General features: G+C 34.4%; 1 protein-coding gene across 1 annotated transcript in view; it reads left to right on the forward strand.

The window, feature by feature from the left end:
* Positions 1-26,183, forward strand: part of bcl2l11 (BCL2 like 11) — a 53,985-nt gene that overhangs the window by 5,567 nt on the left and 22,235 nt on the right. Inside the window, exon 3 of the mRNA XM_056471169.1 lies at positions 15,794-15,921. Coding sequence (XP_056327144.1) covers positions 15,794-15,921 — 128 coding nt within the window. The remainder of the gene's footprint in view (positions 1-15,793; positions 15,922-26,183) is intronic.

The following is a 26,183-nucleotide window of genomic DNA, read 5'->3' on the forward strand; positions in this document are numbered from 1 at the left end:
TTCAACTTATCAAACGGACTAAAAATATGTAGCATTAAACTTTGTATAACTTAAATTTAGTTGAAATCTGATTATCTTATTAAAATAAGTTAAAGCAATACACAAATATTTGTTGTCTCGAGTTTTTGTTAGTGCATTTTTACAATTTATATTATGTCAAACCTTTATTTTGAATGCAATTAATCGTGATTAATCTTTGCCCAGCACAAAAAAAAGAAGAATCGATAAGGTCAGTGACCCCTTATATTTATTACATAATATTTTTTCTCAAGCATCAGACTTCAAACTACATAAATAAAACAATTGTTTATTCAAAAATGGTGTTTTGCAAAAAAGAAAAACTACCCATACTGTAAAATAGATTTGTGTTGGGACAACAAAAGGGAATGAACGGTGCTGTAAAGTTTTTGACTATTCTAAAGCATAAAAATTTGCACATATTTAAGAAACACGCTAAGTGAACATTCATTTTCATCTGGAAAACAATGCTGAAGTCAGATATTCTGCTTTGAAAATGTGCATTACGTGCCAATGTCTGTCTTCTTTTTGGTCATTTAACCAGGCCAATGCCAGTTTAGCTAATTATATTTCAGCACCCCGGGTTGTCTTGGTGGAAAACAGCGCATTTCATTTATTTAGTCATAAAGGCTCTCAAAGTATGAGTCGTGACTGAAATGCGACCCCCGGGGACAGTAGAAATCCAAAATGAGACGCAGATTCAGAGTTCCACATGATTATTAAATAGCAAATAATATAAATATTACCAATGTAAACGTTAGGTGACCAGGTTAGCTGAACAGCCATTCAGAAGCATAGAATATGTGCACTTACTGCACTCCAACAAAATGGTAAAGTTTACAATCTAAATAATACATAATTAACCTCTTTAGCATTATTAAATGTAGATGCTGAATTACTGATATGCAGTGGCAGATTTATGGCATGGGCAATGTAGGCGATTGCATCTTGCTGGGGGCAGCACGGGGAGACTGTGCAAAAAAAAAAGAAAAAAGGTCCCCTAGTAAAAGCATTGAGACATGATTTACTTTATGCAAGTGTATTAATTTAGAGTGGAATAAAGAATAAAGATGATAGGGGCCATTTACATTTGGCATCTTTTCCACGAGCAAGTTTGTTATTCTCTATGTGCAACCGAAACAATGCTGGTAAAAAGCGAACTGACGCATGCGCGCAGAAAACCATTCCCGTGCGCCTCACACACGCTCCTGTGTGAATTCCGGTTGTTTGCATTCATACCGATAAAATATGCGCTGCTTTTGCGCTGTGAAACCGGAGTAACAGCCTTTTGTGCTGAGATGTCATGAAGCAGCGAGTTTTGAAAGTCGACAAAACTAAAGTTTGTATAATATGATGATGATTTTACCTTCACTAAGCATGGCTAGCAGAAAGGAGGGTTAATTAGTCAGGGAGGTAAGACCTCATAACATCAATTCTCGGCCACGAGTCGGGTCTAAGACCACAGATAATTCTATAAAACATTTATTATGGTGGCTTGAAAAGCCAGCATATTGTTATCTATCTTAAACTTATTATTAGGCTGGCTTGTCAAAGCCAACCTACTGTTATCCTATTTAAACTTATTATTTTTTTTTTTTTTATTATTATTCTTCTTCTTCTGAGACTAAAAATTAAACTCTATCTCCTCCTAGAGCTTTCGAGCTATGACCACCAAACTCGCACCAGACCTCCGAACTATTCGGACTCGGATTGCTATATCTTTTCCGACTGATCCGACTTTCGGTTTTCCGAAAACACCCCCGGGACCACCGGAAAAATCCCATAGACTTAACATGGGATCAAACTTTGTGAGCTCATAACTCTGGGTCAGACTGTCGCACAGACTTCTAACTGGGCTCATTTAACTCAGACTATCAATCTGCCAATGACTGATCACCTTTAAACTTTCTAGCCACGCCCTAGCAACCACTTTTGGACCCTAGAAACTGTCCCATAGACTTCCATTGCAAAAGACTGTCATTGACTTAACATTGAATCAAACTCTGTGAGCTCATAACTCTGCATCAGAGTGTCACACTTACTTCTAACTGGGCTCATTTAACTCAGACTACCAAACTGCCAATCACTGATGAGCTTTTAACTTTCTAGCCACACCCTAACAACTAGATACTGCACCCTAGCAACAACTGTCCCATAGACTTCCATTGCAAAAGACTGTCATTGACTTAACATTAGATCAAACTTTGTGACCTCATAGCTTTCCATCAGACTGTCATACTTATGGGTGAGCTTTATCTATCTATCTATCTATCTATCTATCTATCTATCTATCTATCTATCTATCTATCTATCTATCTATCTATCTATCTATCTATCTATCTATCTATCTATCTATCTATCCTTTTTCAAACTGTTTTTATCTATCTATCTAACTATCCATCCATCCATCCATCCATCCATCCATCCATCCATCCATCCATCCATCTTCAAACTGTTTTGATCTATCTATCTATCTATCTATCTATCTATCTATCTATCTATCTATCTATCTATCTATCTATCTATCTATCTATCTATCTATCTATCTATCAACTGGTTTTATCTATCTATCTATCTATCTATCTATCTATCTATCTATCTATCTATCTATCTATCTATCTATCTATCTATCTATCTATCTATCTATCTATCTATCTATCTATCTATCTATCTATCTATCCTTTTTCAAACTGTTTTTATCTATCTATCTATCTATCCATCCATCCATCCATCCATCCATCCATCAATCCATCCATCCATCCATCCATCTTCAAACTGTTTTGATCTATCTATCTATCTATCTATCTATCTATCTATCTATCTATCTATCTATCTATCTATCTATCTATCCTTTTTCAAACTGTTTTTATCTATCTATCTATCTATCTATCTATCTATCTATCTATCTATCTATCTATCTATCTATCTATCTATCTTTTTTCAAACTATTTTTATCTATCTATCTATCTATCTATCTATCTATCTATCTATCTATCTATCTATCTATCTATCTTTTTTCAAATTGTTTTTATCTATCTATCTATCTATCTATCTATCTATCTATCTATCTATCTATCTATCTATCTATCAACTGTTTTTATCTATCTATCTATCTATCTATCCATCCATCCATCCATCCATCCATCCATCCATCCATCCATCCATCCATCCATCCATCCATCCATCCATCCATCCATCCATCCATCCATCCATCCATCCATCTTCAAACTGTTTTGATCGATCTATCTATCTATCTATCTATCTATCTATCTATCTATCTATCTATCTATCTATCTATCTATCTATCTATCTATCTATCTATCTATCTATCTATCTAAGAACATGCTAATTCATGCTAGAATCATGCTAGTAACATGCTAATTCATGCTAGAATCATGCTAGTAACATGCTAATTCATGCTAGAATCATGCTAGTAACATGCTAATTCATGCTAGAATCATGCTAGTTACATGCTAATTCGTGCTAGAACGATGCTAATTCATGCTAGAATCATGCTAGTAACATGCTAATTCATGCTAGAATCATGCTAGTAACATGCTAGTTCATGCTAGAATCATGCTAGAACAATGCTAATTCATGCTAGAATCATGCTAGTAACATGCTAATTCATGTTAGAATCATGCTAGTAACATGCTAATTCATGCTAGAATCATGCTAGTAACATGCTAATTCATGCTAGAATCATGCTAATTCATGCTAGAATCATGCTAGTAACATGCTAATTCATGCTAGAATCATGCTAGTAACATGCTAATTCATACTAAAACGATGCTAATTTATGCTAGAATCATGCTAGTAACATGCTAATTCATGCTAGAATCATGCTAGTAACATGCTAATTCATGCTAGAATCATGCTAGTAACATGCTAATTCATGGTAGAATCATGCTAGTAACATTCTAATTCATGCTAGAATGATGCTAATAACATGCTAATTCATGCTAAAATCATGCTTATAACATGCTAATTCACGCTAGAATCATGCTAGTAACATGCTAGAATCATGCTAGTAACATGCTAATTCATGCTAGAATCATGCTAGTAACATGCTAATTCATGCTAGAATCATGCTAGTAACATGCTAATTCATGCTAGAATCATGGTAATAACATGCTAGTTCATGCTAGAATCATGCTAGTAACATGCTAATTCATGCTAGAATCATGCTAATAACATGCTAATTCATGGTAGAATCATGCTAATGACATGCTAATCGTTCTATCTATCTATCTATCTATCTATCTATCTATCTATCTATCTATCTATCTATCTATCTATCTATCTATTCACACTTTTTAAAACGGTTTTAAACTAAATAAACTATTACCGACAGACTTTCACAAGCCAGCCTCAAAGTTTGTCCTCAAACTTTAATAATCTAGTTATTCTTCTTCTTCTTCTTCTGAGACTAATTTCTAAGTGTATCTCCTCCTAGGCCTTTCAAGCTACATACTTCAAACTTTCATCAAACCTTCAAACTGGTCTGACTCGGGTTGCTATATCTTTTCTAACTGATCCGACCTTGGGTTTTCCGAAAAACAACCCAGAAAAATCCCAAAAGTCCCATTGACTTAACATTGGGTCAAACTTTGTGAGCTCATAACTCTGCATCAGACTGTCCTACAGACTTCTAACTGGACTCATTTAACTCAGTCTAGCCAGCAGCCAATAACTGATGACTTTTTAACTTACTAGCCACTCCCTAGCAACCACTTACAGCACCCTAGCAACTGTCCCATAGACTTCCATTGTAAAAGACTCCCATTGACTTAACATTGGATCAACCTTTGTGAGCTCATAACTCTGCATCAGACTGTCCTACAGACTAGAGTCTGGCCTCATTCAACTCAGTCTAGCCAGCAGCCAATCACTGATTACCTTTAAACTTACTAGCCACTCCCTAGCAACCAATTTCAGCACCCTAGCAACTGTCCCAGAGACTGTGACTAGCTATTCTAACACACGCTAACAGTTTTAACATCCTACTGACATGCTAATCTTGCTAGAAAGGTGCTAGCAACACGATAGTGACATGCTAGTCATGCTAGTAACATGCTAATTCATGCTAGAATCATGCTAACAACATGCTAATTCATGCTAGAAACAAGCTGACTCATGCTAGAATCATGCTAGTTACATGCTAGTTACATGCTAATTAATGCTAGAATCATGCTAGTTACATGCTAATTCATGCTAGAAACATGCTAATTCATGCTAGAATCATGCTAACAACATGCTAATTCATGCTAGAAACATGCTAGTAACATGCTAATTCATGCTAGAAACATGCTAGTAACATGCTAGAATCATGCTAGTAACATGCTAGAATCATGCTAGTAACATGCTAATTCATGCTAGAAACATGCTAGTAACATGCTAATTCATGCTAGAATCATGCTAGTAACATGCTAATTCATGCTAGAATCATGCTAGTAACATGCTAATTCATGCTAGAAACATGCTAGTAACATGCTAATTCATGCTAGAATCATGCTAGTAACATGCTAATTCATGCTAGAAACATGCTAGTAACATGCTAATTCATGCAAGAATCATGCTAGTAAAATGCTAATTCATGCTAGAATCATGCTAGTAACATGCTAATTCATGCTAGAATCATGCTAGTAACATGCTAATTCATGCTAGAAACATGCTAGTAACATGCTAATTCATGCTAGAATCATGCTAGTAACATGCTAATTCATGCTAGAATCATGCTAATAACATGCTAATTCATGCTAGAAACATGCTAGTAACATGCTAATTCATGCAAGAATCATGCTAGTAAAATGCTAATTCATGCTAGAATCATGCTAGTAACATGCTAATTCATGCTAGAATCATGCTAGTAACATGCTAATTCATGCTAGAATCATGCTAGTAACATGCTAATTCATGCTAGAATCATGCTAATAACATGCTAATTCATGCTAGAAACATGCTAGTAACATGCTAATTCTTGCTAGAATCATGCTAGTTACATGCTAATCCATGCTAGAATCATGCTAGTAACATGCTAATTCATGCTAGAATCATGCTAGTAACATGCTAATTCATGCTAGAATCATGCTAGTAACATGCTAATTCATGCTAGAATCATGCTAATAACATGCTAATTCATGCTAGAATCATGGTAGTAACATGCTAATTCATGCTAGTAACATGCTAATTCATGCTAGAATCATGCTAGTAACATGCTAATTCATGCTAGAATCATGCTAATAACATGCTAATTCATGCTAGAATCATGCTAATAACATGCTAATTCATGCTAGAATCATGCTAGTAACATGCTAATTCATGCTAGAAACATGCTAGTAACATGCTAATAACATGCTAGAATCATGCTAGTAACATGCTAATTCATGCTAGAATCATGCTAATAACATGCTAATTCATGCTAGAAACATGCTAATTCATGCTAGAATCATGCTAATAACATGCTAAATCATGCTAGAAACATGCTAGTAACATGCTAATTCATGCTAGAAACATGCTAGTAACATGCTAATTCATGCTAGAATCATGCTAGTAACATGCTAATTCATGCTAGAAACATGCTAGTAACATGCTAACTCATGCTAGAAACATGCTAGTAACATGCTAATTCATGCTAGAATCATGCTAATTCATGCTAGAAACATGCTAGTAACATGCTAATTCATGCTAGAAACATGTTAGTAACATGCTAATTCATGCTAGAATCATGCTAGTAACATGCTAATTCAGACTCGGCTTTTCAAGCCACCATAAAGTTTGTCCTCAAACTTTAATATCTAGTTTTTATTGTATTATATAGAATTGTCTTAATATTCATGCAAAAGAGTTCTTAAATGATCTTAGCATATCACTCCAGTTGTTACATTGTTTTCCTGTAACATTTAGGATTGATTTCTGATATTTATTTTGAATAATAATTGTATAATAATATTAATAATATAAATAAATTGTTATATTTATAAAAAAAAGAAATGTAACAATAAAAGCGCCGGGGGGGGGGGGGGGGGGGTTCACCCAGTGTGCAATTTAAACCAGAACTGCCAGTTGTTGTTCAGCTGCAAGAAATTGAAGCAGTTTCTAGAATTTCAGGTGTTGGTTTAATATAAAATACTCTATCGTGTGTCGTTGCTTTTATCTAGAACACGCTTTAAATCAGCCTTTGTCTATGTCCTCAATCTGGCAACCTGCTCTTGCGTGTGCTTTGAACAAGGCGCGCAATACTTAGCTCAACCGCTGGGTGTCAAACTTACACACTGCAACTTTACACAAACTTATTAGTTTAAGTGGATTGAACATAAGACAATTACGTTGTTGTATCCCCCCCCCCCCCAAAAAAAAAAAAAAAAACTCAAGAGCTGTGTTGTTTCAGCTCATTTTAAATAAGTAGTTTAAACAAGCAGCAAACTAAATTTCTTGCATGTGTTTGTGCAAAGCTTGCTCAGTCCATTCACATTATCTCGCAAACACGCCTGACACTCATAACCTCAATGTGTGTGACTCGTCTTTCCCAAAATGCCTCTGATGGAGTGAGCTGATTTGTCTGTTGTCATCTTGTTTACTGTCACCGAGGCCTCCAGAAAGCAGTCAGAGAGAGAATTGGCCCTAGTGTGCGCAGTCAAAATAGACTAGCCTGTCTTTTGTGAGGGCTAGACATAAGATCCAGCCCATCTCTGTTTTCCCTATTGAGGCAGGAGATATGAGATGCTGAATTGTCTTCCGGTAGCCACTCTTAATGGCCAAGAGAAACAACAAGATTATCAGGGCTCTCATCTGTTTCTCGCTCGACGGGAGAGTTCCTCTAGCATTGGCCTGTTGTTTATATCGTTAGCTGCTGCATTGTGTTGGCACAAGGTCTTGAATGTACACGTATGAACTTTGTGACTTTTTTGTTGTGCTTCAAATATGTTATTCGGTCAAAGATGAATGAAGATGGGGTGAAAAAACTAAACCAGAAATGATGAGTGCATGTTCTGCTGGCCACTAGTGTTGATTTAGATCAGATTTTGTTATCATTTAAAGGGATAGTTCACTCAGAATTTAAATCTCTGTCATCATTTGCTTGTTTTTTTTTACATGTTGAAGGTTGTTTTGTTGAACACAAAAGAAGATGTTTTGAAGAATGCAAAACGTTACCGGTTTTCAGCTTACTTCAAAATATCTTCTTTTGTATTAAAGGGACAAAAAGGAAGATTCCTTCTTTGTCTTGGTTTACTTAACTTGTTTCAAACATGTTTGAGGTTTTTGTCCGTTTGTTTGTTCTGATGAGCACAAAAGAAGATATTTTGAAGAATGTTGGAAATCTGTAACTATTGACGGCCATTGTTTTCCTCATTATGAATGTCAATGATTACCGGTTTTCAGCTTTCTTCAAAATATCTTCTTTTGCATTAAAGGGATAGTTCATCCAAAAATTAAAAGTCTGTCATTGTTTATTTATCTTTTAATTTGTTCAAACATGTTTGAGTTTGTTTGTTTTTCTACTATGAATGTCAATGGTTACCGGTTTTCAGCTTATGTTGAAAGATCTTCTTTTGTGTTAAAGGGACAGTTCAGCCAAAAAATTAAATTTGTGTTTGTTCTGGTGAGCACAAAACAAAATATACCAGGGTAAGTTGGAAACCTGTAACCATTGACTTCCATTGTTTTTCATACTATGAATGTCAAGCATTCTTCAAAATATCTCATTTGACGTTAAAGGGATAGTTTATCCAAAAGTGAAAAGTCTTTCTCTGTTTACTTTTCTTTTAATTGTTTCAAACATGTTTGAGTTTATTGTTTGTTTGGTGAGCACAAAGGAAGAAGTTTTGAAGAATGTTGGAAACCATTGACATCTATCGTTTTTCATTCTTTGAATGTCAATGGTTACCAGTTTTCAGCTTTCTTCAAAATATCTTCTGTGTTAAAGAGACAGTTCAGACAAAAATGTAATTCAGAGTTTGTTTGTTTCTTTGTTTGTTCTGGTGAGCACAAAAGAAAATATTAAGGAAAGTTGGAAACCTGTAACCATTGACTTCCATTGTATTTTCTACTATGAATGTCAATGATTACCGGTTTTCAGCTTTCTTCAAAATATCTTCTTTTGCATTAAAGGGATAGTTCATCCAAAAATTAAAAGTCTGTCATTGTTTATTTATCTTTTAATTTGTTCAAACATGTTTGAGTTTGTTTGTTTTTCTACTATGAATGTCAATGGTTACCGGTTTTCAGCTTATGTTGAAAGATCTTCTTTTGTGTTAAAGGGACAGTTCAGCCAAAAAATTCAATTTGTGTTTGTTTGTTCTGGTGAGCACAAAACAAAATATACCAGGGTAAGTTGGAAACCTGTAACCATTGACTTCCATTGTTTTTCATACTATGAATGTCAAGCATTCTTCAAAATATCTCATTTGACGTTAAAGGGATAGTTTAACCAAAAGTGAAAAGTCTTTCTCTGTTTACTTTTCTTTTAATTGTTTCAAACATGTTTGAGTTTATTGTTTGTTTGGTGAGCACAAAGGAAGACGTTTTGAAGAATGTTGGAAACCATTGACATCTATTGTTTTTCATTCTTTGAATGTCAATGGTTACCAGTTTTCAGCTTTCTTCAAAATATCTTCTGTGTTAAAGAGACAGTTCAGACAAAAATGTAATTCAGAGTTTGTTTGTTTCTTTGTTTGTTCTGGTAAGCACAAAAGAAAATATTAAGGAAAGTTGGAAACCTGTAACCATTGACTTCCATTGTTTTTGAAACTATGAATATCAAGCATTATTTAAAATATCTTCCTTTGTCAGAAATTTCCTTTTTGAGTGAACTATCCCTTTACCACAATGTTTACTTAATTTTTACTTGTTTCAAACATGTTTGAGTTTGTTTGTTTTAATGAGCACAAGAGAAGATATATTAAGGAATTTTGGAAACCTGTAACTATTGACTTCCACTGTTGTTCCTTCTTTGAATGTCAATGGTTACTGGTTTTCAGCTTTCTTCACATTATCTTTTTTGTTTTAAAGGGATATTTCAGCCAAAAAGGAAATCTGTGTTTCTTTGTTTCTTTGTTTGATCTGGTGAGCACAAAGGAAGATGTTTTGAAGAATGTTGGAAATCTGTAACTATTGACTTCAATTGTTTTTCCTTCTTTTAATGTCAATGGTTACTGGTTTTCAGCTTTCTTCGAACAATCTTCTGTTTTAAAAGGTTAGTTCATCCCAAAAGGAAAATTTCTCTCAATGTTTACTTAATTCTTACATGTTTCAAACATGTTTTGAGTTTATTGTTTGTTTGTTTTCTGCTGAGCACAAAGGAAGATGTTTTGAAGAATGTTGGAAACATGTAACCATTGACTTCTGTTGTTTTTCATACTATCAATGTTAATGGTTACAAGTTTCCATTGTTTTTCCTATTATGAATGTCAATGGTTACCGGTTTTCAGCATTCTTCAAAATATCTTCTTTTGTTTTAAAGAGATTGTTCACCAAAAATGAAAATTCTGTCATCATTCTCCCACCCTTTAATTGTTCCAAACCTGTTTATTTTGTGTGTTTGTTTGTTTTGGTGAGCACAAAAGAAGATATGTTAAAGAATGCTGGAAACCTGTAACCATTGACTTCCAGAGTATTAGTTATGTTCTACTAAGGAAATCAGTGGTTACAGGTTTCCATCATTCTTTAATACATCTTCTTTTGTGGTCAACAGAGCTGGAAACTGATTTGAAACTAATAAAATGTAAGCAAATGATGACAGAAACTAAACTTTAGAGTGAACTATCCCTTTAAGCAGAACAAAGAAACTCAGCTACTTCAGGGTGAATAAATAGTGTGTAAATTCTCATTTTTGGGTGAACTATCCCTTCAAGACGGCGTCATTGGCACTGTAGTAAAGACATGAGAGATCGGAGGTGAAAGTGTTGACTAAACCTCAGAGTGATATTTGAGATATTGTCTGGTTGAGCTCAAACAGGTCTAGCGGAGCTGTGAAAGGAAATGAGTATCCAAAGGTCCTAATATGATTGAGCACGAGAAATAACAGTCAAAGAGTTTCTCGCTTGAGTCATAGCGGGAAATCAATTTGAGTTCAGACAGAATTTGAATGATATTAGTGTTTAGCCGCATAATAACCTCAGCCGTTCAGCTACTGTCTCACCGCTTACAGACGCTGGAATTTTAACACGGTTGGCAAATATTTATTCATGCTAATGCAAGTTGAAAAAAAAAAACAGCTTGAAGAGGCGGTTGTCAGTAGGAGAGGATGTTGTGTGATATTTAAAGGGTTAGTTCACCCAAAAAGGAAAGTTCTGTCATCATTTATTTACCGCTTTGTGTTTAACAGAAAAAAGGAACTCATGAAGGTTTAAAAGCAAAAGAAGATAATTTGAAGAATGCTGGAAACCTGTAACCATTGACTTCCATTGCATTTGTTTTTTATAATACAGAAGTCTATGGTTTTAAGCTTTCTACATAATACCTTCTTCTGTGTTCAGCAAAACTCTGGAACTACTTAAGGCTGAGTAAATAGTGAGTAAATTTGCATTTTTGGGTGAACATATTGAACTAATACTTAAATTTTAAGTATTTAGGTACAATTATTGACAATAAACTGAATTTTAATAGAAATGTAAGTGTTTTTAAGAAGGCAAGTCAGCATTAACACAAATGACTGATGATTGCTCAGTACAGATTGATGAGAGTAATTTAGTTGAACAGTATTGTTGGATTTAGCTCTGCTTTTGATGTACTGGATCATAAATTATTGCTTGAAAAATTAAAACGTTATAAATTTACTTCTCAAACTCTGCATTGGTTTAAAAGTGATCTGACTAGTAGGAGGCAGTGTGTGTATTTTATAATGGAAGTTATTCGGAAGTGAAAGAGTTGCGATGGTGTGCCTCAAGGAAGTTGTTTAGGACCATTGTTATTTTCTATTTTTACTAATGATCTTCCTTTGGTTTTAAAGCATGCAAGGGCAGTTATGTATGCAGATGATGCAACATTATATTTACCAGCAGCATCGATAGAAAAATTATCTGCTGATTTAGATGAGTTACAATTAGTGGTTAAGTGGATACAGAATAAGATGGTTTTAAATTGGACAAAAACCAAAAGTATTGTGTTTGGATCAAACTTTCAATGCAAATGTAAACCACAGTTAAATTAGTCTGTAATGAGTGTGCCTATTGAACAGGTGCCTATTGAACTATTGAAGAGGAAATTAGGCTTCTTGGAGTTCTTCTTGATAGTAGGTTAAAGTGGTCAAAGCAGATCGATAAAATGGTAATAGTTATAGGAAGAGGTTTATCAATTATCAAGAGATGTGTAGAATTTTTACCACAGGACTGTATCTCTTAAATTGTTCTGGCAATTGTTCCTTCTTATCTAGATTACTGTCCAGTGGTATGATCGAGTGCATCAAGTAAAGACTTAGATAAATTACAGTTAGAATAGAATAGACGACTAATTTTACACTGCATTAATATTTTGAAAATGCATAAAACTTTAGGTTGGTTATTGGTGAAGGATAGGGTAATTGTTTCTCTGCTGTGTTTCATAAGAAATATGTCTACGTCAAGAGTTCCAAGTGTATTGTACTGTCAACTTTTGTATAGTGATGCCAGTCATAATTTTAACACCAGGCATGCATCAAAAGGAAATTATTTGCTTCCAATTTCAAAAAACGAATGCAAAGCAACGGACTGTAATGTAGAGAGGAATGAAAACATGGAATGAATTGCCATCAGACATTACATGCTTTGTAACAAGTAAAATGAGGTTTAAAAATCGTTTAAGAAATATTTAATGGCAAAATATTATACCGATTGTTGTATCGATTGTTAATCTGGATGTTATGTATGAATTTTGTATTTTAATGTTTTTATTGGTCTTGTTGTTATGTATTAATGTCATTTTGTGTTGTTTCGATGGACCCCAGGAAGAATAGCGATAACTACCAATACCTTGGTAGTGGCTAATGGGGATCCTGATAAATAAATAAATAAATAAATAAATAAATAAAGTCAGCGCCTCAGTCTCCTCCACAAGTTGAGAAGTATTTAATGTTTGTACACAGATTTTAAACATGGCATATAGATCACTGATAGAGAGTGCTCTCACATATAATATTGTTTCATGGTTTGGGAACACAACACTTAAACAGAAGAAGAAATTATCGCAAATGATCAATCAGGCAAATAAGATAACGAATCATAAGCAACTTTCACTGCAGATTCTATTTGACTCCTTTATTGAAAAAACACAATTGCGATTTTTAAAGATAATACACATCCCCTTCACTCAGCTTTTGAAGTGTTACCATCAGGACGCAGGTTTAGAATTCCTAAAGCCAGAAGAAATGCTTATTACAAGAGTTCACACTTAAGCTGATGATTTATTATAAAGCTTGTTTGGCATGCTGTCCCGAGAGAGAGTCCTGAGCTCATAAGATCCTCGAGCCTGGGGCTCCCTACTGTTTGCAAGGCGAGAGGGGAGTTTGAGCTCAGGTAGATCTCGAGAACTCCCCTGCTGTAGTAGCTAATGAACAGTTAGTGATTGCTCTTAAGAGATAACTAATTACTAGGAGCATGTCTATGGTGCCGATTTGGATTAGACAATTAACTTAAGTTGCATGTTTTTGGACGGTGGGAGGAAACCCATGTGAGCACGGGGAGAACTTGTAAACTCCGCACAGAAACGCTGGCTGGCTTGGTAAGGACTAGAACCAGTGATGTTCTTGCTTTGAGGCAACAGTGCTAACCACTGGGCCATCGTGCCACCCATCTAGGAAAGGAACAGGAGTAGGGGTGGAAGGGGGGATCCTTCAAAACAAAGATGGCTGTGATATGGAACTTAGGGTATTTATAGTGACTTAGTCATCGTCTGATTGGTGAATCATAAATTGAATAATGCGGGACCGGCTGCAAGCAATCATAAGCACGTGATCCTCTCCAAATTAGTTTATTAATAAACTTCACAAAAATCATTTATCCCAATTGCAGTTGTTGTTTAATCAGATCACAGTTTGAAGTGAATGGGGTGGTGGTCAAGAATAATCTGCAGTAATATGTATGGGACTAATTTGGTTTTTAGATTTTTACCTTATGTTGTTGTCTTGAGTGTTGTTATTGTGCGATTGTTGTATCTATGCAGTTGTTGTCTTAAATCCAGAATTAAAGACAAATTTCCTTTCTGTGCCAAGCAGAATGTACAATAAAGTTTCAACAAAAACAAAAAAACTATCCCTTTAAGTGAAACATTTCTTAAAGGTGTATGGAGTACACCTTTACTAGTTTTTAAAACTGAAATAAGCATCGGTCTTCTGTGCACAGATGTGCTGAAAAAGTTAGTTTTATAATATTTTTATTTCAAATGTAATTACTTTTTAGTCTCAAAATGACATTTTTAGGCAGTTTTACAATCATTTTTTCATTATTCAACAACACATTTATTGGAAAAGGTGCAGATTATTGCATTACAATCAAATTCAGAAAAATTAAGGTTATTAGTTATTACTTTATTAGTTATTAATTAGTAGTTAACTAGTAGCTACACTATAAAGCTAATAGTTACTTTAAGTGAGTGAACCCATCGCCTTAAAAGCAACAAGCTGAATATGATTTATTATAATTGTGCTCATAGTTTGTTTACTTAAAAGGAGAGAGTAAACTCATTCATTTATTTTCCTTCAGCTTAGCCTCCATTTCAGAAGTTGCCACAGCGGAATGAACTGCCAACTATTTCAGCATATGTTTTACGCAGTGGATGCCATTCCAGCCGCATCCCAGTACTGGGAAACAACCATACACTCTCACATTCACACACACACTCATACACTCTGACCAATTTAGTTCCATACACTACATCCAATTCACCTAAAGCGCATGTTTGGACTAAGGAAACCGGGGCACTAGGGTTGGGCGATGTCGACCAATTTGGCATCATACGATGTCTTATGTGAAACATCACAATCGACGATGGCATCATCGTCGTAGGCGGCGGTGAATTAATTATTTATAAATAATTAATTAATTCATAACTAATTTATTATTTGTAGTCTACCGTTTCAACTACCTGACCCACATGGTCTTAGTTTTACCCATAACCTAATCATAAATAAATAAAGATAAGTTACACAAATGACCACCTGTCAATCACTTTTTCCGAGGGATTCTGGCATGAATAGGCAGAGTGATACGTGTCGTTATGATGGCGTCGACAAACTTGGTTGGTAAAAAAGGTGCACAACCAACAGCAACTAACCCACAGTATCTGAGGTTTTCACTAAAATTACTAAGTACAAGCGTGAAAGCGAAAGACTGAAGCAGTGTGCTGACGCTGTGACACGTTACCTGATAGATTCAAAAGACCGAAGAGTCGTTAGATAGAGACAAGATTAATTAAACACCACCTTTATAGTAAAACACCCTCCAGCGGGACATCCTTGAAAAAAATCTTAGGTTATCGACCCAAACGCAGAGCACCTGGAGGAAACCCACACCAACACGGGGAGAACATGCAAACTCCTCACAGAAATGCCAACTGAAGCAGCTAGGACTCGAACCAGTGACCTTCTTGCTGTGAGGCGACAGTGCTAACCACTGAGCCACAAAGAGTAAACTCATTGCCTTATAATTATTAAGTTAGCTCAACTAATCGCTTTAATAGCATTCAACAGCTAAAGTTATTATATATAAACAGAGGTAACCTGCAGTTCTAAAGTATATAGGTGATGTGTATGTTCAGTGTAGTGTATTTGTGCATTAAGTGTATGTGTTGTTTTTCCCCTCAGAGGTATGGTTTCCAGAACATAGCCACCAGCACGTGCAGATGGCACCACCAGTCGCAGCCCTGCCGCCGGAGATGTTGGTCGCTCGCGAACTGCGGCGCATTGGAGACGAGTTCTACCGGCTGTACTGTGTAAGTAAATATATCGGGTGGGTAAATATTCAGCTGACACTGCAGGATCAAGAGCGAGGGATCTACATTGGGGAATATGCACATGGATTTTAAATTTTCAGCCAACCAGCCCAAGCACATTACAAACAAATCACCACGTTTAAAGGACACCTATTGTACTCCTTTTTCAAGATTTAAGAGAAGTCCTTTGTGTCTCCAGAATGTGTCTGTAAAGTTTCAACTCAAATCACCCTTTAGATTATTTATTAGACCTTTCAGAATATTGACATTTCCTGCTTTAAACACAATGGAGCTGTTTTTGGGGCCTGTGCCCTTAATGCTGGTCCTCCCTGCCCACCGTTCCCACGTGGCCTTCAAGAGTGTGTCTCAATCTGTCCGGCTGCGTCAGATAAACAGCACAGTGACAGACATGAAGGAAGCTGATCTCACGTAACGTCATGAGAAATACTACAGTAGCAACTTTCACAATGATTATTTGATGTATTTGTTGTGGAGTAAATTCAAGCCTTTCTGCAACGATGAGTCACACACAATGTTGTTACAAAGTCCACACACACACACACACACACACACACACACACACACACACACACACACACACACACACACACACACACGTAATATCCATTGCTGTACGGATATCTGTTATTTTAACGTACAAAACAAACCTGATTTAACGTCCACAAACTGTGATCGAATAGTCTTTTATAACTGTACTGACTGTGGTGATACAGTAAATCGCTGTAATTCATTACACACATGCACCGTTTTAAAAACGTTTAAACTTGTAAAACTCATTCTTGCTCACGTTTGATAATGATTGATGATCACAGAGAGCTGAACAGATCTTTTAATCCCAGTTGCTTTGCACCCGTCCTGTCTTGTTGATACAATTACATGTGTTACTACAAAGGCATGTTAATACGGGGCTGTCAATCAATTCTGTGGGTGGGGAAAACCACACTCCTACGTCACATTGCGGTCGGCCTCAAAATGGGAGGGATTTGGATCCTATCTTAACATCAGGAAATTAAAAAAAGAGACTTAATGTGTTTCTATCACTTTAATATGACTGTGGACACGCTATACCTGCACACAGTTCTGTCCAAACAGCTTACAAAACATAACTTTCATCATAGGTGCCCTTTAAGGTCCGATTTCTTTAAAAATCAGTGATCTTCACCTCCTGATAGATATACGACATAAAGTGGGTCTCAGACCAAACAAGAAGCACTACATTAAATTACATTTATACCCAGCATTTCTTTAAAATTTTGAAATTTATGTTATTCCAGTATTTTCAATGGAGTTTCTGCGCTCATCTGTGCAATATTAAATGATTTTTCATATCTCTTTACACTTGAAACACTAAATTAATGATTAAGTCTATTTAACTGATTATATTTTAACTACATTACAACATCGATGCTGTAAAAGAAACCGAATGAAATTGAAAAAAGTCACATGGACCTTTCACCGGAAGTTTATCATTGGCTGAATACATTAGGTGCATATAGCCTATAGGATATATGCACAGCTAGTGTTTCTTACCATAATGAGAATACTGTGGTAAATAAATGTTCATATTTTAAAGACATGGCATGGAAAAATATAATTTAATGCAGTGCTTCTTGTACATATATACACTAGATATCGCATACGGAACCTGAGCATGCTTCAATAGCGCCGCCACATTTGTACAGTGCTCCCAGGACGAATGTCATTCAACCACACTAGTCAAGACTAAAGCCAATGTGAAGATGCTGGACGTTAGTGCTGTGTATAGGTGTAGTAACGAGCAAACAAAGCATAAAGGCAGAACATTTCATAGGGAAGATGAGTTTTTTACGATTTTGTATGTTACTTCTGTGCTAAACAAGTATTGATGATGATAATAGTCACTGCATTCACCATAAGGAAAAGCACCACCAACTCATACTCAATACTAGGCTTATGATAGTTTTGTTGAATAAAATGAGCAAACTACGTAAATGAAATTTAACAACAAGATGCTGCAGTACCAGAAACTTGTATTACTGTCGGCTAAGAGAATGAGTCATTCATAACGGAGATTCACTTACAAATGATTCGCTCCCTCTGTTAGAATGAGAGGGGGTGTGTTTCAGGACACAGATTAGATCAAATTTAACAGGGAGGGTGGATAATACATTTCCATGCACACAAAAACACACTCTTTGACTGCAATGCCTGTGCGGTCACTTATCAATCGATGTAGAAAAGTGATAGAAAATTATAATTCTCATAATTAAAATAAATATTAGCATATTGACCACCAGAAAATCTCCCAATCATAGATATGTGTGTATATCTCTGGCTCTGCATGGCCAGTCATTTCAAAGGAGCGCTAACCTGTACTAAAATGGCGGCTCTACTGACGCATTCCTTCCAATAGACAACAATAGCGTAGGCGACCTTGAATGTAAATATCTATGCAGTCTGAGACCCACTTTATTTCGTATATCAACCAGGCAGTTAAGATCGTTGATTTTTAAAGAAAACACCTTAAACGTGGCTATTTTGTAATGACATACAGTTCACCAGAAGCGCTTGACCCAGGTTACTGTAAGTTAAAAGTCCTTTCGCATACTTTTGCATATACCCTCTATCGGGGCTGCACGATGTTGGAAAAATCTGACATTGTGATGTTTTGTTTTTCTACACTATAAATAGCCATATGAAGACCAGATGACTTAAACAGCTCTGTTTGGTAAGAATTCAGGTACAGAAATGTAAAAATAGCACTGCAGAGTCTTCACTGTGTAAATAATTTGATGCAATAGTTTTAATTCAAGTGACAAACGGTACAATTTCCCGTCCCAGAATGCTTTAAACTCTCTTGATATGCTCACAGAATCACAAACCTTATAGAAACGCATGTAAATGATCAAATGTTTGCCAAAAACCTTCAATCACTGTGGCTCCTGGTCAACTATAATCCCAATTCAACATTGCAGATCCTAAGTTTATTGCGGATGCACACATTGCGATATCGATGCTGAAACGATATATTGTGCAATGATGAAATATGTTCGCTCGCTCAAGCAACACCTTTCATTCTCCATCCAAAGGAGCTGGTTTGATTTTAACGTTTTTTTGAAGCCCCCACCTTCTCATATCACAGCTCAAATCAGGTGTAAATCAGGACTGAAGCGAAAACACAAAAAGCGGCACCGCAAGTCTCAGCAGATTAGGCTCTAATGAGGGAAATGTTTACTCCACCGCTGTAAAGGGAGCTTTATTTTCATAACTTGTATTTCTTAATGTTGCATCACTCGAGCAGCAGTAAAGAAATCAAGGTTGTTATGTGTGTGTGTGTGTGTGTGCGTGTGTGTGTGTGTGTGTGTGTGTGTGTGTGTGTGTGTGTATGTAAGAAGAATCAGAGATTATATTCACCCTTTTATCTGTCTCGATGTCATTGCCCATTGGTAAATCATCCAGGCATCAGCAGATGTTGTTATTGAAGAGATTTGTACTCTTAAAAAGTCCCACTTTTTAATTTTTGAGACCCCCTTCAGAAAATAGTGAAGCACTTTGGGTGTAATCCACAATAAATACGCTATATAATCACACATTACTTACTTTGGTTTAAGGTACAATTCATGCTATGAACAATTTAGTAACTGAGACTATTAGCTCAATATAATGCTAATTTGCTGCTTATAACAGTGATGGGAATAACAGCGCTGTTCGGCATTTCCTATTTTGGCCGTTTAAACAATTATAAACAACATAAAACAGAAACATTTTGATGTTCTGATAGCGATTCTTACACTGTAAAACCCAATAAGCTAACGTAACGCAAATCATTTGAGAAAACCGATTGTAACAAACCATTTAAGTTCAATAACCAATCCTAATGAGTGCTGTGAACTTAATCCATTTGAGTAAACAAAGCAATTTGAGCACAGTAAAACCCAATAAATGGAGAACTCAAACCATCTGAGTACTGTAAAACCCAATAGCTTAAGTCGATTGCTGCACAAAATTTGAGTTAAAAACTAATCTATATGAGTACTGTGAACTTACTCCATTTAAGTTGAAGTAATGAGGTATTTAATGAACTCCATTACCTTCAACACTGAGCTCAAAACTCTAAATAATTATCTAAATAAATAAAATAAATTCTCTAAATAAAGGAAATAAACAAATTCTCTAAATAAATTCTCTAAAGAAGTTAATATATTCTCAAAATAAATTAATACTCTAAATAAATAAATTCTGTAAATAAATCAATAAATTCTCTAAGTCAATAAAATATCTAAATAAATAAACAAATTAATAGTCTAAAATAAATTATTTCTCTAAATAAATTAAGTAAATTAATTAATACTCTAAATAAATAAATAAATAAATAAATTCTCCAAATAAAAATGTATACGCTAAATAAATAATCAAAATTAAATTAATTAAATAAATAATTTCTTTAAATAAATAAATTCTCCAAATAAATAAATAAATTCTCTTTATAAAAAAATTAATAATTTAATTTTTAATTTAAATTAAAAAAATAAATGGAGAACTCAAACCATCTGAGTACTGTAAAACCCAATAGCTTGAGTCGATTGCTGCACAAAATTTGAGTTAAAAACTAACATATACGAGTACTGTGAACTTACTCCATTTAAGTTGAAGTAATGAGGTATTTAATTAGCTGATTACCTTCAACACTGAGTTCAAAACTCTTTTCAAATGAGTAGAATTACCTTTCAGTCAATTTTGCGTTAACTACACTCATTTTAGTAAAGTTGATTGTTGGGTTTTACAGTGCATGTAGAAGAATCACTTCATGCCCTCCATCTGAATTTCGGGCGTCATCGATGACGTAATGTGAAAACAACCTATAATCCACTCTATTGTATATTATCAGAAGCACAAACGCATTTGAAGCACACAGTTGTATTCAAACTGAGCAATTCATAGTTTATTCCCATCATAATCACTCAATTTTGTGCCTAAATTTTCAGGAGACACTTTAATATTCACAATTAATTTACCATGCAATAATAATCAGTCAATACCTCAGTGTTTTGAACTGTTTACATCACATATTAAATGACTGACGTTAGTAGCTGACTTCAAGCCATGTTATGCATTCCTTATGCAAATAGCCTTGTGAGCACAGTATGTCCATTTTTGGTTATCTATATGAACATGCAAACATGTTTTCTCTGTTTGCTGACGTTACAGACTCTGATAAGACTCTGTTTTTGCATTGGTTAAATCGGAGATCATTAATACCTCCTTTCAAAGAGTTATTGCCTCTTTGACTAAGTGTTGTGCTTCCTGATTGGGCGTCCGTCCAGTTGGACAAAACTCTGTCTGCTGGTAGCATTAGTGTGAGACCTTTCCCTCCCTTTTTGGCATTTAAACTGACTGTATTAAGTGGGTCTGACTCTAGTTTCTCAGTGTAGGACTGTAAACAGTTTTGATTGAGGCCTTCTCTGTGAGCGCAGTATGCAAATAGAGCCTTATCTGACCCAGCTATCATTGTTTGATTACTGCTGCGTAAAATTACCTTAGTCATTGTTTAAGTGAGCAAGACCTGCAGAGCGTAAACCTCTTGAAAGATATACCTGCAGGCAAGAGTCCAGACGTGCCCATAAACTGCTCAACAGTATTTATTTTGTGCTGTTTGTTAAGGCAACAGTCGCCACTTATTACTCATGCTTGGGCTTCAACTAAGTATTTCAACTATAAGTCTAAGGCATTTCTTTTTCATTTCCTTCGTCATATGTAATGTAATGTGTATTTATGTAATGTGTATTTTAGTGTGTATTCGTTATATGTAACGTTTATACTACTGTTTTTTTGTCTTACACTTTTTGAAAGGCGTTTATGCTGTAAAAAATGTTGGGTTTTACAGTTAATTTGTGTTGGGACAGCATGAAGGAATTAAGTTAACTTATTAATTTTTACTAATTTAAGCGGACTAAACATAAAACAATTAATTTGTTAAAAAAAAATCAAGAATTGTGTCATTTCAGCTCATTTTAAATAAGTAGTTTGAACAAACCGCAAACGTAAATTTTCTGAGTGTATGTATGAATAAAAAAAAATACAAAAATTAAATAAAATAAATAAAGTTAAAGTCTCTAAATTAATTAATACATAAATTCTCTAAATAAAATAAATTCTCTAAATAAATAAATTAATTCTCAAAAAATAAATGAATTCTCTAGATAAATGAACTCAAAATAAATAAATGAATTCTCTAAATAATTAATTCTCTAAATAAAATTAATTCTCAAAAAAATGCATTCTCTAAATAAATTAATTTATTCTCTGAATAAATATCTTCTCTAAATAAATAAGCTCTCTAAATAAATAAAATAAATAAAAATGTATTAAATAATACTAGAAATAAATAAATTCTCAAAATAAACTAATACGCTGAATAAATAAATTCTCTAAATAAAAAAATTTTTCTACATGAATTAATTCTCTAGATAAACAAATAAATAATCTAAACAAATAAATTATTTCTCTAAATAAATAAATTCACAAAATAAATTAATTAACTAATTAATTAATCAATTAATTACCTAAACAAATAAATAAAAAATTATTTATGAATACTATAAATACATTCTCTAAATTAATTAATACTCTATATAAATAGATTCTCCTAATAATTCTCTAAATAAATAAAATAAAAAAATTCTCTAAATAAATAAATAAATAAATATATTCTCTAAAGAAATTAATATATTCTCAAAATAAATTAATAAATAAATTCTCTAAATAAACAAATACTCTAAATAAATCAGTAAATTCTCTAAATAAAATAAATTCTCTAAATAATTTATGTAAATAAATAAATTAATAATACTCTAAATAAATGAATACATTCTCTAAATAAACAAATTCTCTGAATAAAAAAAATAATAAATACTCTAAATAAATAAATAAATAATCTAAATTAATTAAATTAATGTATTTATATAAATAATTTCTCCAAATAAATAAATTCTTTAAATAAATAAATAAATTCTCTTAATAAAAAAATATTAATTTGCTAAATAAATTCTGTAAAATAAATTAATTAATAAAATGAATTAAAACTCTAAATAAACTAATTAATAAATTCTGTAAATAAATAAATTATTAAATTAATACTCTAAATAAATAAATAAATACGTACATACATACATTCATGTTGTATTATTAGCAATTTCAAAAAAGTATTTACAATTTGGTGTAAAACAGAAGTCTTTGTACTATTATATCAATGAACAATTAAATGAACTATTGTAACATTACTTTGTATTATTATTTTTATTTAAAAATCACTAAATTGATCAACATAATAATTTTTATTTGAATATCTAGCGTAAATGTGACTTGTGATTAATTGCATTGTTAAGTTTGTCCCAGTTTGTTTGTCTGCCTGAAGCAAGTTTTTGTTTTGTTGTACTTTCGCAGTTATTTTTCCACAGTAATATACTTTCCAAACAATTGCTTGTCATCAGAGAGAGAGATATTCTTATAGTATGCCGAATGACTCACTTACAGTAAACAAGTGCACTTGATTCATCAGTGTCAGAGTGATTCATTGTTGCTGGATGTGTTGGGTTGGCCTGATTCTCCAGACACACCCTGGAGCCCAATCAAAGGGGATATAAAAGTTGTTAGACCCCAGAAATACTTTACAGAAACAAGAAGCTTTCTGTTTTTAAAATAATATAAAAGAATAATTTGGTTGAGAACGATTGCTAGATAGTTTATAATGAATAAAGTAGTGAGAGAAAGACTTTTCCATGGCTAGAATTCACACTTTTAAAATGATCTTAAAGGGAAACTCACCTAAAAATCTGAAAAATCTGTTATCATTTACTCACCTTTCACTTTTGCCAAAGCTGTTTGACTTTATTCTGTTGAACACAAAAGAAGATATTTTGAAGAAAGCTGGAAACCTGTAACCATTGACTTCCATTCGTTTTTCTGACTATGGATATCAATGGTTACCGGTTTTCAGCTTTCGTCAAAACATCATCTTTTGTGTTCAACAGAATAAAGAAACTAATAAAGGTTTGGAACCACTTGATGGTGAGTACACTGACAAAAGCCCAGTTTTAAAGCAACAAATAATAACATGACCTCTCGTTGATCTTACATTAATCCCTTTTAATGCTTGCTTTGTTAAAGGGCACCCATTTTACCCCATTTTTAAGATTTAATATAAATTTTTTGTGTCTCCAGAATGTGTCTGCAAAGTTTCAGCTCAAATCACCCATCAGATTATTTATTAAACCTTTTAAAACATTTGAATTTTCAGCTCTGAACACAATGGAGCTGTTTTTGTGGCTTGTGCCCTTAATGCTGGGTCTCCTCGCCCACCGTTCCCACGTGCCTGTCAAGAGTGTGCCTCAATCTGTCCAGCTGCGTCAGATAAACAACACAGTGACAGACATAAAGGAAGCAGATCTCACGTAACGTTATGAGAAATACTACAGTAGGAACTTTCCCAATGATTATTTGATGTATTTGTTGTGGAGTTGATTCAAGCCTTTCTGCAACGATGAGTCACACACACTGGCGTTACAAAGTCCATGCACACACACACAGCGGGGACACACTTAACTATGCACTGTTTTTGCACAGCAAATGTGACAGGATACAGGTTAATATCCACTGCTGAATGGACATCCGTTATAATAATGTACAAAATAAACCTGATTTACAGTTTTTTTGATTGCTTTGATGCAGCCGTCAACTGCAACTCCACATTTTCAAAACAGTTAACACACAGGCCTAAACAGCGGCACTCATGGTCAATATGACATATTTTGCTTGCAAAAGGCTCTAATCGTGTCAAAGCATTTAAAACATGCAACAAAAGCTAATTTTGCCTTCAAACAACACAAATTGCAAACAAGTATATGAGCTCTATTAATCAAGCCTTACACAACGGACAACAAAATACACAACTCGGTGTGAATCAGTGCACCATTGCTTGACATTGTAGCATATAGCCAGTGACGTTTGTTGCCTTTCTATACAGGCTGTCAGATTTGCCTTTTTGAACTGGATCCAGTAGAAGAAATGCTTTAAGATGTTATTGAATACATGACATTTTTTTTTCAAACTGCGGCTGAAAACTGAAATACTGTAAAAACAAAACAAAAAGAACCCAATGAAATACTGTACATATTAGAGAAATGCATGTAAACCAAAATACAGTGGATCTATCAGAGTAGAAGACACAGCCACTATTGATCTCCTCCATCCATGCTGGCAAAGAACAACACAGACCTGCCGGCACCTTTTTATGAGGTTAGCAGACTGATTGCTAATTGAAGATTTCTGTGAACGAGTGTCAAACCGGTGCTTCAGTGATTTCATACTGATCCTGATGGTTTCTAATGGTTAGGAATAGATGGTTTCTGTTTTTTTTATATATATAGAAAGAGTTTATTGCCAGGTATGTTCACACATACGAGGAATTTGTTTTGGTGACCGAGCTTCTACAGTGCAGCAGGATTACAGAGACAGGACAACAAACAGATAATAAATATATTTAAAAAAATAGAAGTAAGTAGTGAATGCAAATATAGAGATTGACAAGTGTATGTAGAGTTATATTACTATATACAACGTTATATGTGCAGCTGTTATGTGCAAATTGGCATGTAAGTGTGTTGTTAAATAAGTGTATATGTGTATAAAAGTGTATAGCAAGTAGTGATGTTGGTTTCGCAATTATTATCATCAAGTGTTCATGAGATGGATTGCCTGAGGGAAGAAACTGTTTCTGTGTCGGGCTGTTCTGGTGCGCAGTGCTCTGTAGCGTCGACCAGAAGGTAAAAGTTCAAAGAGGCAGTGTGCTGGGTGTGAGGGGTCCACAGTGATTTTGGCAGCCCTTCTGCTCGCTCTGGATAAGTACAGTTCTTGGGGAGTAGGAAGGGTTGTACCAGTGATTCGCTCAGCAGTCCGAACTATTCGACGATGTCTTTGGAGGTCGTATTTAGTAGCTGAGCTAAACCAGACAGTTATTGATGTGCAGATGACTGATTCAATGATGGAGGTGCAGAACTGTTTCAGCAGCTCCTTTGGGAGGTTGAACTTCCTCTAAAACAATGGAGGTTTGACTGCTTGAATAACATCTGTGTAAACAGTTTTGAAAAATGTGTCAACCCAATGAGAAAAGGTGTAGACATTTGCAAGATATGTCTTCTGCTCTGCTGGGATAGTGATAATGAAAATTGAGTGGATCCTAGTTTCTTTAACCAGGTCAAAGCAAA

Source organism: Danio aesculapii, chromosome 13 (genome assembly GCF_903798145.1).
Source record: "Danio aesculapii chromosome 13, fDanAes4.1, whole genome shotgun sequence".
Classification (NCBI taxonomy): Eukaryota; Metazoa; Chordata; class Actinopteri; order Cypriniformes; family Danionidae; genus Danio; species Danio aesculapii.